This window comes from Varroa jacobsoni, unplaced genomic scaffold (assembly GCF_002532875.2).
Source record: "Varroa jacobsoni isolate VJ856 unplaced genomic scaffold, vjacob_1.0 contig00872, whole genome shotgun sequence".
Classification (NCBI taxonomy): domain Eukaryota; kingdom Metazoa; phylum Arthropoda; class Arachnida; order Mesostigmata; family Varroidae; genus Varroa; species Varroa jacobsoni.
In genome coordinates, this window is record NW_019214543.1 from 89828 (window position 1) to 103813 (window position 13986).

At 40.7% G+C, this 13986-nt stretch overlaps 1 protein-coding gene across 2 annotated transcripts; it reads right to left on the bottom strand.

The window, feature by feature from the left end:
* Window positions 1-730: 730 nt before the first annotated feature.
* LOC111271682 (uncharacterized) lies at window positions 731-8290 on the bottom strand. 2 transcript variants are annotated; one of them, XM_022852627.2, is made up of 7 exons: window positions 8026-8290; window positions 6797-6955; window positions 6366-6491; window positions 2486-4638; window positions 1896-2202; window positions 1527-1666; window positions 731-999 (listed from the first exon to the last, which is right to left on the bottom strand). In XM_022852627.2, the coding sequence occupies exons 1-7, from the start codon at window positions 8127-8129 to the stop codon at window positions 980-982; spliced, it is 3009 nt and encodes a 1002-aa protein (XP_022708362.1). In that variant the 5' UTR covers window positions 8130-8290; the 3' UTR covers window positions 731-979. The 2 variants fall into 2 exon arrangements, with proteins under 2 accessions (XP_022708362.1, XP_022708363.1); XM_022852628.2 differs by lacking the exon at window positions 6366-6491 and having other exon boundaries at window positions 8026-8289.
* Window positions 8291-13986: the final 5696 nt, after the last annotated feature.

Below are 13986 nucleotides of genomic sequence, written 5' to 3' on the forward strand. Positions count from 1 at the left end.
TGCTATCCTCAGCTTTATGCATCGTTCGTCACGCCCCTTAAGACTTCAGTTCAGACGTGACTTTTTGGCTTCCACTTGACACGGATACCACTCAGCTACCCCACACACTGCACAGGAATTCCTCGAAAAATTTCGAAATTGACACGTCCGCCATCGCAAGAACATTCTTCGCGTGTCGGTATATATGAATGTTTGAGGTTTAGTCTGTCCAATGTTGCTGATACGCATTACGGTCGGCTGACCGCCTTGCGTGTGTAAATGACGACATAAGCCGCCATGAAAGAAATGAAGAACTTTTATAATATATATAAAAGTAAAAAAATGTTAACGGTTCTCCGCATTTTTGAGCGGAAAAAATTTTAAATATCGACGTTGAAGCCATACTCGTATATGAATACCGCGGCAAGTAACTTACAAATCGACGTTGTGACAACTCTGATTACGAACAAATGGGAAGTGCGGTGTGAATGATTTATAAATTCCATGATTTTGTGTGGAATCAAGAGCACGTAACTTTGATCTGACGGTCGGGAAATGTTGGGCCTTTTTTTTTATAGGCTGATGGCCGACAGGTACCGAAATAACGTGAATACAATTATGTCATTTGAAGCGGTTACATTACACTGTCTCATACTGTTTGTTGGACTTTGACCCACGCTTAGGCAAATGCCTTCTCATCGACGATCTAGATTTCAAGTGAGAACTGTCACAAGAAACAAAAGAAAGCGACTGATTCTGAAAACATACCTTGTTTTATTACATCGTCCTCTTATTTTATCACATCAAACTCACTGTCTTAGAGAAGAAAATAATTCAACATTATAAACGAACTAACAAACTGAAAAATTGATGTTGGCCTTGTGTTCCGCAGATGTATTTATAGATGTATATATATATATATATATATATATATACACTTCGTTTAGGTGCACAGCATCGGACATACTCTATGAGCTTTCTGGGTTCCTGAATTAAACCCTTAGGATTGGTTTATAGTATCTGTAATAAAAAAAAATAATGTTCAGTCAAACTAGTTTGTCGAAGTAAGATTATTGACAGATAAATTTTTTATTTACTTTTGTATACAAGATACACGTTAACATGAACATTATTAAATCTTGTAATTAAATGCTTTTTATAATTTTTTTTTCATTTGACAGTTAAAAATTGCGATTTTTTTTTTATATTTCAACGAAAAAAAGTGCAAACTTTTTTGATTCAGAAACAAGTATTGTTGACCAGGTGGTACTATTGCGATGACAAACCGATGAGCTATTCAAAACGATATACTCCTAACTACATCCAATTCCTTTCCTTGAAAATTCATGAGTGGCCTAGAGTTTTCAGTAGCAGCCCGACTAGCCCAAAGTATAGGAAGGCTGCATATGCTTTCGATGTCATTAGGACGTTTTAATACTGCAGATTGGAATATTTCTATGAATAAAGATAAGTACACAATTCCGCTCCACTATAGCCTATTTTCACCCTGAAAAATTCTATAGAAGCACTTTTCAACCAATACTCACCTTGCGGACTCGTGGGCAGTTTTTCCTTTTGTGTTTCAGCTTGCTGTCGAACATACATGATGTAAACGAGGTGTTCAGGAATTTCTTCCGCAGAATGTAGACCAATATGTTTATGTTTGTTTGCAGAATCCTCGCTGGATCTGAAGTGCGTTAGAATCAAGAAGTTAAAAAAAGGGGTTCAAAAAAGTTCAGTAATGTCGCTACCATCGAAGGTTCGCTAGCCATGTAAGCCACCTGAGACGTTCATAACCGAAAAGCCTAGTTTAACCCAACTTGTTAACTTGGTTTAACTTGAGTCAGGTAGCCCTATGAATGGTTCTTTCGGATGATAGATCATCAGGCGATTTCAAAGGATTGTCGGCACTATACCTTGTATCGTTATGTTCCGTGGGCGGTTCATAGCTTTTGTGGAACGTCTGAGCAGGTCGATTAGACTTATCGTTGGCGCTAGCAAGTCTACTTTTACTTCTGGGTTTCTCGTCAGGTTTAGTATCTCCATGTTCTTCTATTTGATCGGAGTGACTAACCGGTGGATCACGCTTTGCATCATCCGCTCGCGTTTGATTTTCAGTTCGGCCTGGGCCCTCTGTATTTGTTTCTTCAGACGTTTGATCAGGGCTCTCTTGAGGCATTTCACGAAGAACCTCATCCGATTCTGCCGGTGCATTATCATCCGCTGAAATCGTAGAAATATATGAGGCTTGTTCTGAGTGGAAATTAAATATGCCATATTCACGCTGTGACCCACACAGTTTCAAAGGCTGAAATAGCTATCCAAACGCTTTCTAAAAAGCTTCCATTTGGTTCAGCTATAACAGTTTGTACAACATCCACGGAATATATACACGCCGCTCACGTGCTTACTATTTGTTTCTGTGTGGCATTTAAAAAAAATCTTTTTGTGGGTGTTCAGCCAGATGAATATAATATACCCTATAAAGAACTTATTTTCGGCGTACATTTCTGATTTTGTTGTTTATCCGGTTCATTGGGGGGCGTGTAGTCAGTATTCTGAGTATGTGCCTGTGGTTCATAAGAGACTTTCCGCGGCGTGCCGTAACCCTGTTGAGGCGCTGGTACTTCCAGCGTTACCACGGCATGTTCAATCGGCAGGTGGAACGGGGCAGTGGAAGGCCTAGGTGTCACTTCTGAGGCATGAGGTTTGCCATCCATGTACGGATGGCGAGTTTGAATGAAGTCATCTATGGGCGAATTATGGAAGTCATGAGGAGTGCCTCCGAACTTAGTAGGTTGGGCAAGCTGGTCGCTGCTCGATGACGGAACACCACCAGCTTGAGGTCCCTGCACGGGCTTGAGCTGACGGTAATTAGATTGAATGAGACTCTGTATGGGAATAAACTGATTAGAACCAGGATGAACCATATGTACGGATTGGGATTGAGCATGGTTGACCCCCCGAAAATTCAGCATAGGCTGTGCCTGCACATGACCTGCTTGAGGGCTATGCTCCATTACATTTTTAGAAGTGTTGGTAGGCTGAAAGTGATCTTGGAGAGTAGGAAGATAACCTTGCATAGGGTCTATCGAATGCTGCGTACCAATCTGTGGCGGACGTTCATAAATTTTTGGAGCACCTGCGTGATTAACTTGTTCATATACGTAGCTTGGGAGACTTTGGTAGGCAAGACCGTATCTTCTTGGTGTCTGAGATGGAGGACCATAGCCGTAATAAGTCGGCGGAGTACGGACGTAGGTTCCTTGAATTTGGATGTCTGGCGTGGAAGTGGGATGAATTTTGGACGCTCGTCCGGAGACTGCTTGAGGCTGACGATCAGCTCCATAGTTAGACACAGCGGGCTGAGCATGTCCCTGTAAAGCTGACTGATAGGCCAAAACTGTGTGACTCAAAGTGCCATAATTTTCCTGTTGAGATGTAGGCCTATAGTTCGACCCAGTTTCGTAAACTGGCCCGTACCTTGCTCCGTAGACAGATTGGAGCTGTAGAGCTGGCCCAGAGTTTGGCGAGGCTTGTGGTACCGCTCTATAACCTGAGCGAGCTGGTGAATTAGTTGCTTGGTTAGCTGACAGTTCCAAAAGCGCTCCGTTATTAGACTGAGCCTGTAAATTAAAAGAAGACTGTTGTATTTCTTGACGGCCAGACTGAGTATGCAACGTATGACCATAATTAGGAGAGGTTTGCGGTGACCATGCATATTCGGATTGGGCTTGTGAAGCTGGTCCATACTTAGATGATCCATTTCCTGGTTGGACCTCTGGAACAGGGCTATGGTTTAACCAGGCTTGTGATTCCTCTGCGTAATTAAGTAGGCCCTGCGGAGCTGTTGTAAAGTTAGACGAAACTTGCGGCGATAATCTAAACCCAGATAGAGCCTGTGGAGCAGGACCATGATTGGACAAGATTTGTGGTTTTTTTTCGTAACTAGGTTGGCCTTGCAGAGCTACTTTGTCATTAGATGAGGCTTTCGGTAGCGGTCCATACCCGAATTGGGCTTGTGGACCTAGTCCATAGTTAAATGAGGCTTGCGGTGACGATCCATAGCCAGACTGGACCTGTAGAGCAGGACCACGGTTATATGAGGTTTGCGGGTCCTTTTGGTAACTAGATTGGACGTACAGACCTGGACCATATTTAGGCAGGGCTTGTGGTAATAATTCATACCAGGATTGGGCTTGTGGAGCAGAATCATAGTCAGAAGAGGTCTGTGGTTTCTTTTTATAATCAAGTTGTCCCTGCAGTAACGCGTGGTAACTAGATTGAACCTGCGGAGCCAGTTCGTGGTTAGGTCTCACGTCCAGCGCAGAGGCATAAATGGGTTGTGAACCAGGTGCGGAGTTGTAGATTTGCTCCTTTGAGACCTGCTTGTGATCTGGATTGCTGCCAGTGCTGTGGATTGGCCCAGGGGTTAGTGTAAGAGCTGGGCTCTGTGCAGGCTGGTTTTCTGAAACCGGCACATAGGCATTTGTATTTGAGGCGCCAGAAGTCTGAGTAGGTGAAGCTTCGTAAGTATGTGGCGGATGCCACGGTGCACCCTGACTCCCGTGGGCAAGACTGTGCGGCTTGAACGTGGACGTGTAGACGCGTGACTTGACTGCATTACCAGGCGGTTGTGGGTCATAGCTTTCAGCGTAACTGAAAATAAAAATTTCACAAATATCGTTGCCTTGATGACTGTATCTGAAGCCATACTTCACCAAATGTACTGATATTACTGTCTATTAAAAATATAGAAATTCTTCACTAGGTATTCACCCCGTTTCTGGAGATCAAGAAAATGGACGCCGACAAAGTTCCTTTGAAACTTCTGAACTATAGTCAGCTGTAGTAAAAAAGAATTTAATACAAACATTCCTTCGCAAATCCTAGAGCGAGTCTGTACAACGAGGTTAGTGAAAATATCGAGCTTCTGAGGTCATTTTGGGCTCATCATACAGCATTAAAATATAAAACGCTGAGTGCAATTTTAGCTCAAGTTTTTGACCCTTTTATACAAAGTAAACAAGTAATGAATATTGCTATCATTTCTCGTGATTATATCACTACAGACGCCGCTAATCCCCAATACGGGTGTTTCTCAGGTTATATCATGGCCTGAACATAGGTAGCACCATTTCGAAGTCATACTGCTTTTATGTTTGGCTCTTCAACGAACGAGTTCGCTTTAGTAACAATGTTCATTGAGCGACAACTTGAGTGGATATGTCTCTGACGCGAGTTCAAATCAGCACTTTTCTATTTGTAGCCGTAAGTCTACCTGTTTAAGTTACCGCAGTACGTAAGGAGAAGTGAACTTTCGTACACGTACTTAGTCACGGTATTGTACAAGGAAAAAGGAAGAGTGAAGACAGGATAACCTCCCAAATACAGGTAGGATAAGCGGCTATACTTTAGTTACAGCTTGCACGGAACAGTGATGAGGTCCTGGGATAATGACAAAGCACACGATACTCAAAGAAGATTAGAACAATCTGTCACGGAAGAAAGCCTATTTTTCTTCGGACAAAACCACTTTCATGCAAGAATTATTATACTGTAGCAAGGAAACGTCCGATAACACGCAGGGTCAAATACGCGAGCGTCGATCAGTCTGCGTATATCGAGAATAATATTGTTCATTATAGCTCTGAGTAAGCGATTAAATGGTCGCGGCCAACTGTGTTTGAATGTAATTTGTACACTAACGTAAGCGTGAGAAGTATCGCTAGAGAGACACGCGCATTTCGTTATTGGCACTACGGCTAGGAAACATTGGCTGAAATCGCTCAAGTGAGGCCCGATGTAACACACACTGAATTAAAGCCAAATCTAACTGCCCCTTTCATTGCCGTCACAAAATTGAAAAATTGTTATTCAGTTGTGAGCGTAAATTTCCCGCGTAAAAAGTTCGAGCGTAAAATTAAATAAAGAGAAATTCTATATATTACCTTAGAAACATACGCATAGATAGCTAATACAAAATTGGCTGGCTGGCTAGCTTGTCTTGAGTATATTCCGACTACAAGATTTAGGTGGCTAAAAGATGGGCTGCTGTGGCTTTACGGTGAGGCTGTTTGGGGGCCATTTTAGCGAAGTGTTAATCAGCTGCCAAATCGAATAGCTCCATACATGTTAAGCCTTTACGTACATCTTTTTGTTTTTTGCATTTGTGTGATGATAATGATTACCTTCTTTGATGGTTAGGTCTCGTTTACATTGTTCAGGTTTTCGAGCGCTGGTTTGTCTCCCACTGAATACAGACTGCGAGCAATCGCATATCGTTATTAACATGTGTGAATATACTGACCAGAACGTGGTTTTCGACAATGTCACATTCGTGGAACCTTTTGCCGTCGGCGGAACTATATAACGATTTTGCCCACCTGGATGGGGATGATGGTTTCGTAGGCTCTTGGCCGAAATGCAGAGTCTCAGTGCGTCCTTTTACCACGAATTTAGCGTGCGCCGCAATCTGATATGAACGAGCTCTCGGCTTCGCGGGAAGTTCACTGCATGCGACACTCAATTGTTAGTACCTTATCATCTTAGCATTGTAGGTGGATCATCCGTTCTGTTAGGGCACAGTCGCAGCGCTAACTCGACTCTCCTTGTTCCAATGATAAAGCGTCGATGATGTTATTTTTAGTCGTATCTTATTGACAAGGTTATTTTGCATGTGCAAAGGATAACCTTAAATGTACAATTAACTATGGAACTAAGACGAATTCTATAAGCGTCGGCCTTATTCTCCGAATTGCAGAATCCATGGGTCTATCATTGCTATAAACGACTATGTTGGAGAGTGAGAACTTACGCGGGTCCTACTCGTCCTTGGGCTTCGGCCATTTTTGTTTTGGGGAACGGATCCAAACTCTCGTCGTTAACCTGAGCATTATCAGTCCTTAGGCCCTTCGATCCCTCCACCGAGATCAACGGAAACGTGGCTACTTCCGTTGACGAAAAGCCATCGTTGCTACGCAAACGAATTTTCAATTAAAAATCTCTTTATTGATTGACAAAAGTCAAGGCTAGTATTGCTACGACATTACCTAGATATGTGTTATTATATAGCTAACAACTGGCTACTGCTTCATTTAATCAGGTAGTTCTGTGTGATATTACCATTACTTATTACGAGCATCTGAGTTGACGCTTTAATGCTAAAGAAATGAAGCTAATACTAAACAGGACATAAACGATGCAAACCTAAGCACACTGTCGACATTTTGATCCTTTTAAGGTACACCCCGATACTGAAAACGGCCACAAGACTTTTAAATCACAATAACAGTATCACTTATCAACTATCGTCGTTGCTCACAAATACCCGAACGATTTGAATTTACTCGCGCAAAAATTCTCAACGGCCAGCCTCATAATTTTCATAAATTTCTGCTCCATTACTACACGGATAAAAATAGAAAGATTCCCATTGATCACGTCATCGATTTCAACATGCTTTAAAACCCCCCACTTTCGGTCTTATCTTAATGAAAATCTCTGTTATTTAGTAACAATATCTTGTGAAATAATTTTGACGGCACTCTCACTATTGATACTCGAGTTAACTATCGAGCAGATGACTATAGGAGCGGCTTATATATATATATATATATATATATAAGATAGTCAAATTAGAGCAGAACGAATATAATATAGGTAATATGATGTTCATTTACTTGAGTGATGAACGAGGTGGCCGAAAAGTCGAGTAAAAAATCAATTTATTTGCACATGTACAGCTTTTACGATGCCTAAGTTGAATAATTAAATATAAGCTGACATGCTAATATGTACACATATTTATTTTCAACTAATCCGATGTTCCGCCTGAATAAAATGCCCCAAACAGTAAATTTACATTACGTTACTACAAATATATGTAACGATTTAAAAGGGTAAAACCACTGGATAGATCTAAGTTAAACATCATAACAGTAGTTGAACGTATTTCTAATTATGACCCGCACAGCTAGTATGTGTGAACCATATAGTAGTCTACGCAGCTATGGCAGGGCGTAATATGGTACATAACCTACTTACTTAGCATCGTTTGGTGCCGTGAGGGCAAGGCCGGTGAAGAGCAGCAGAACAAACAGCCTCCTCTGAACCGCCATGGCGAATGTAGCTTGACGAAGCATCCGCATGGCCGATTATCGCGTGGTATCGCGTTCCATCTATCCAAAGGCATCGATGACGATAAGCACCAACGATTTAGATGGAAAACCAGAACGCAGCTCCTATCCCGGGGCCGCTTTACGACATTCCCTAGCTCTTCGTATTGATGTTGCTTTCGAGCGCGAAACTATCATGATACGATCGCCGTATGTAACGTAGACGCAACGATAGATGGCCGCCGTATTCTGGAATCGTGGCTGGCCTAGAGAACGGCAGTACTTCTCTTAACTAGCCGCGTTGCCCTCTCTTGGTCGACAAGAGATGGTACGCATAAATGGAGGGTAGTTCAGAGCATTATGTGGGGAAAGGTTAGTTCACCTCGCTGGCCCAGGCTGACGGAGAGGTGCTGGTTCAGCACCGACGCTTACAGAACCTGTCAAAGTTCAACACTAACTGCGCTTGGCTTGGACAGAATAAGCGTACTGATTGCTATTGTAGCCGTAGAAATTTGGGTACATTCTCTCTCTAAGATGATACAAAGCTCTTCTGAGTAGTAATATCTAATGCGATCACAAGATAACTTCTAGCATTACAACCTTCCAAAAAAATTGTGCGAAAACTCCGCTAGAGGTACGTTCGTCTAAAAAAAAATTACCTTTTCTAGGGTCGCTTTGGGAGTGTGTACTGCTGCTCTATAGCACCTAACAAAGTGTATTTTACTTTTAATAAAAAATTGAGAAAACACGTATACAATCCGTTTTCGATGCACGTATTAGATAAAGAATATTTTAATTCAAATTAAGTGAATAAAATTCTGCAAAACGTTCAACATCAAATTTCGTTATCATGATTTAGACCAACTTTGCACTATTTTTTTGTAGTATTTATGATTGAGACGTTACCGTTCTAGTTCTACAAATTGCTTTTTATTCCCAACGATTGTTTATTATCCGGCCAGATCTTCCATATTGATCGGTAATACAATCTCCACTTCATCGACTTCATAACACTTGCCCATCGAGTTCACGATTTAACGTGGATAGATTGAGAAGTCGACAATGTAGGAATTTTATAAAATTCATACATAACATGAGCAAAGGCCAAACTCCCTGTACAAATCAATTAATAGCAGAACTCCTTAAAATGAACCGCTTATGGCCCAGGTATCCTAAAATAAGAGTAGGTGCCGACAAGGCCCCTGCGTGGAGTCGCAGCAAAAACTTACGATTTGAAAATTTAAGCCTCTATTTGTAGAAAATAGTCTAAGACAAATAAAAAAAAAAAGCTGAATTGAAAAAAACAACGGTTCAGGAATCAGAAACAAAAAATTGAATGTTATAGGTTTTCGCGTTCACTGTAATTATAATAAGCGGTAAATAGAAGAAATTCAATAAATCGCACCTATCCTAGAGGTGATTTAATGTCTGTAACATCTTTGCCATTCGAGTGTGGCTAAAAATCTAAGTTCCAACAATAACGATCGACTTCAGGAGCAGTTAAACGATTATACATATCAGAAGCATTCATTAGCAGTATACCCCTCGGCACCAGGAATAATTTAGAAACAAGGCAGCTACATCGGCTGTAACAGGAGTCTTCGAGTCCTGCATCAGAACAGTCTGCCTTCGCACATAATACTGCACAAACTCATGTCCCGCAGTAGTTTATGGAAACGTATAACTGAGCTAAAGGTGTCCGTAAGACACAGGTAACTGCAGCGTTGAGGTGGAGCTGGCAGTTTGGGTCAGGCAGGGCACAATTGGGTTTAATTAGAGCTTTTTAGTTCGACATGGTCTGAGCTAGGCAGATCGAGAATTGGAACTTCTTTTGTCGTACAGAACAACCACAAAAATTTGTAGTGGGAGGAAAGCACTGTCCAATGCTAGACAACAATTGGTCTGCAGATGGATATAGGCAGGAAAAGCATTTTAGGATAACTACGGGGATACGTATGACCTCTGTTGGGGTAGCTTTGTGAGAACACCCATTCATCATTTCAATATTGAGCAGTATCACCAAAGTGGTTTCTACAACGATGGTTCTCCATCGAACAGAAACAGTTTCACTAAATTTCTTTTCAAAGTAATTTTTCTATTTTCTCTGATATACTTTTTCAGACCATTTGAATGCACTTTACCTATCCACGTTAGCCCATGAACTTATCCCTTCTGTCATCATATTTCTAGAATAGAAACTTACTATGAGCAATGTACGTAGGTAAATACGAGCACCCAAAAATATTTCCTGAAGTCTTCTACAATTTCTTACCAAAAATATAAAATAGTATTTGTATATGATTTATTCGATGTGACCATCTTTCTTACAAAAGACATTCGAGTTTTTCAATTACTAGGCCCAATTATTATAAGTGGTTGCATGGGTAGCTAATATCGCACATTAACGATAATAGATAGGTAGATCAGCCTGTGTTTTCCAAGGAGTATTTTCAGGTCCTTTACAAAGAAGATGTGAGTTAGATCTTATGACACCTTTATATCTATGAATATGGACAATTAGAAAATCAATAATTAGCTTCTTTTGTCTATGAGCGTTTTCTCGCGTCTGACGTAGGAATCAGGCACGACGGTTTTTGAAGGTACTCGTTAATATGGCCCATTCTGCTGCAGATTCTAGGATATAGTCAGCAATATTCTAAAGCCAGGCCTAAGACGTACCTCACAGTAACTCTGTGCGCTCTTTTCGAAAGGTTTCAAGTTCAAATACAAATTATTGTACCCATTGGCTTCACCTGACGCGCATAATACGCATACGTACATCTGTGCTTCTCTTCTTTTTGTCATGTTGGTATGGTACTGATCCTGAGGGGTCTGTAGGTCGGGTGGGTCGTAGAGTTGCAGGTACGCAAGCAAGGTCTCTCTGCTCTCCTGCTTATTAATATTCATATATATCGAAGCAGCGTAGAGTAGTACGGATTTTTTTACTTATTCCAAACCATGTCTAGTAGTTCCGAAGGAGCCTTTCGCTTTAAACGTAAGCTGCGCTAAGCTGAGTGCACTACAGGGGTTACCTGTCGCTTAAGCTGTATGTAGTTCCCTCTATTCTGCGATGTTTTTTCCTTCCTCTTGGATGAATTGCGTCGCTTTCCTCCGGCGCCGATAGATGTTTTGCTAGAACAATTATACTGGTCAATGGTATTTTTCCATTACCAATAACGGTAGACACACCATGCAATATATATATGTGAGTTATAACATAAATAAGAACGGTTTTTCACCTGCAGCGTTATATCCAAATTCTAGCAATAAATTGATTGATTGACTACTCTCCGTGACGCTCTTTAACCCAATTTATCTATTTTTTTCCCGCCGAAAATATCCAAGCCCGCCGTTGAAAGACTCATCCACTACTGCCAGTTTTTGAGATCCTTTGCTTTGTCAAATTTAATATGCCAGCGAAAGGTGCCTGAGCTCTGGAGAATACGGTGAGCATAGCAAACGATCCGCTTGAGATTTTGCAGGGTTGCCTTAACGACATGTGTTATGTGAAGCATATAATTGTAATAAAGAAGTATGATTTTAAATTGTATGTCGGCTCATTTCTACTAGATGAGTTCGTTCAATCAATGCAACTGGGTTATTTAAACATTTGTGTGAACCATCTTGCTCTTCTCAAATATTTCTTCAAATACGAACCCTATCCAGTCCCATCAAGCGCAAATCATGGTGTTTTTGGACCGGATAATTAGCTTAACTCTAGACTTACGCGTACCTTTCAGGGTTCCTCTTTCGCTACTTCAAGTTGACATGCAGGCATAACTTCTTGTCACCCAAAAAAACTGTGAGTATAAACTTTTCATTATGGCTTTAGTTGAGGACCCATGAAAAGCGCGTTTTTTGTGAGCTTTATCCAGCCTGTGGGGAACCGGGGTCTTTGAGCCTTGATTAAACTTCATAGAGTTAAGATGCTTTACGATATTTGAGTAGTTACAGCCCGCGTTTTCACCTGATTGGCGAGTTATATATCTCCCCTCAGGGTTGATAACGACTTATTGAATCTCAATAACGTACGCCTTTCAGATCGCAGAACCCAGCTCTAAACCTACCTGTCGTAGTATTAGTCAAGCAGTTTCCATAGTTACATAGGGCGCGCTGTACACAGTGTAGACGTTTCGGCCTGCCTCGACAGATATTTGGCTTCAATGAGGAAGAACATAGCGTAGGTACCAAAATTATATCTTCGACTAGAAACATCAATTTTTAAAAGCTGAACTCGACATGAAATTTCATTTGAAGTATAACGATAAAAGCAAATAATACTCTAGAGTGGTACATAGAAACAAGCAAACAGTATGAGGTTACAAGGAAAATAATTAAAAACGCGCTTACTTATTACAACGTTAAAAAATAGTTAGATAGAAAGGTAACCTAAGCATCAGGAAGAGTGTACCTTGTTTTTTCTATTATTTAAGCACACGATGCTCTGCGTTGCTAGATATGTTTTTCTTTCCAGTGTGCTGTCAAGAAAAGGGTCAGTTACCTCTTATCAGGAACTAAATATTATACCTTCTTGGTACATACGTCATTGCACTAAATTGTTCAGAGTCCGGGAATAAAAAAATTAGAACAACTTTTTTTTGGAGTCGACTTATACCTTTTTGTCAACACTTGTCGTTTTAACCATACACCCTCTTTGCTATGATAATACGAAACTGTTTTTTCCACCTTCACTCGTTGACTGTAGCTGTCTTAATCCATTCCTCTTATTTACTTGCTTTCAAAAGTGTATTGCTGGATTCACGCCTCATCAAACACTACATGTTTTTGAATTTCTCCTCTACATTTTCAAAAACAAACTTAACAACCAATTTTGGTGCGTTACGAGCAAACATGGCGGCATTTTTGAATAGAACTGGGTCATCGCTAGATGCCGGTGCAATGTACTGAGGTTTAGTCGCGTTGAAGGGTCGCGTCATTCTCATGTTTATGCCCACGCCTATATTCTGAGTTTTAAATCTTGGAGTTAGCTCTACTTAGAACAATTTATAAGTTGTCCTGTTCAAAAATGTATTTTAATTGTATTTCTTCGCCAGGTTGTAAAATCATAACAAAACTAGCTATTAATCTATCTACGCCGACGCCATGTAGAATATATATGTACCCCAAAGTCCCGAAAAATTAAGGCTGGTGACATTTCTTAAAGAAAATTCCATATTCGATTTAAATTGTAACAAATAAATATGCTACAGAGTTCATAACAGTATTTACGAAGCAGTCTGAAGTAGTAGTAATAAGTATTTCAACGTAGAAGCTACTCGTAGAGCAGCCCTTGTACACAAGTTAAATAGAGTTTGTACATCAGTTTTCAACGTAACCCTCAATGTCGCATGATATCATTACTAACATATTAGGCCGCGTGATTCGTAGATTTGCTATACAGACGCCTTCATTGAACCAGTTTTATTTTGCTCTCCAGTACCACAGTTCTACATGCGCTCGCTTTATAAGCTGTTATAATAATCGCGTAAAACAAACTAACGGCCATATCTGTTTCTAACGTCGGTAAGTCTGCTTGGAAAATGGACGCCTGAAAGCGTAACCTTAAAACAGACGCATCAGAAGATGAAGGACCAGTGCCATTGGAAGGCAAACAGCCTTCCAATGGCACTGGTCCTTCATCTTCCTGCCTAAATATGTTACGTCCTACAGCAGCAAGTCTTTAAATGGAATAGAGCTTTTCTTGCAAAGTATGCCCGAATAACTATCATGGACATATCACTTTGTGATAGAGTGTGTTACAAATGCGCCACGGCTAACAGTGGCTGTACCTGTCAAAACGAATTCGTCTAAGTTCCGATTACCATGCCAAAAAAATCTGTGTCCTAACAGCATTTAAACAAAGTAAGATTTCAAAGGGCCTTAAAGGAAC

Coding starts and splice junctions, on each gene's coding strand:
- LOC111271682 (XM_022852627.2), bottom strand. CDS start 8,129: ATGCGGATGCTTCGTCAAGCTACATTCGCCATGGCGGTTCAGAGGAGG. Junction 2,203..2,485: donor TAAACAACAAAATCAGAAAT/GTACGCCGAAAA, acceptor CTACGATTTCAG/CGGATGATAATGCACCGGCA. Junction 1,000..1,526: donor ACTGCCCACGAGTCCGCAAG/GTGAGTATTGGT, acceptor TTTTTATTACAG/ATACTATAAACCAATCCTAA.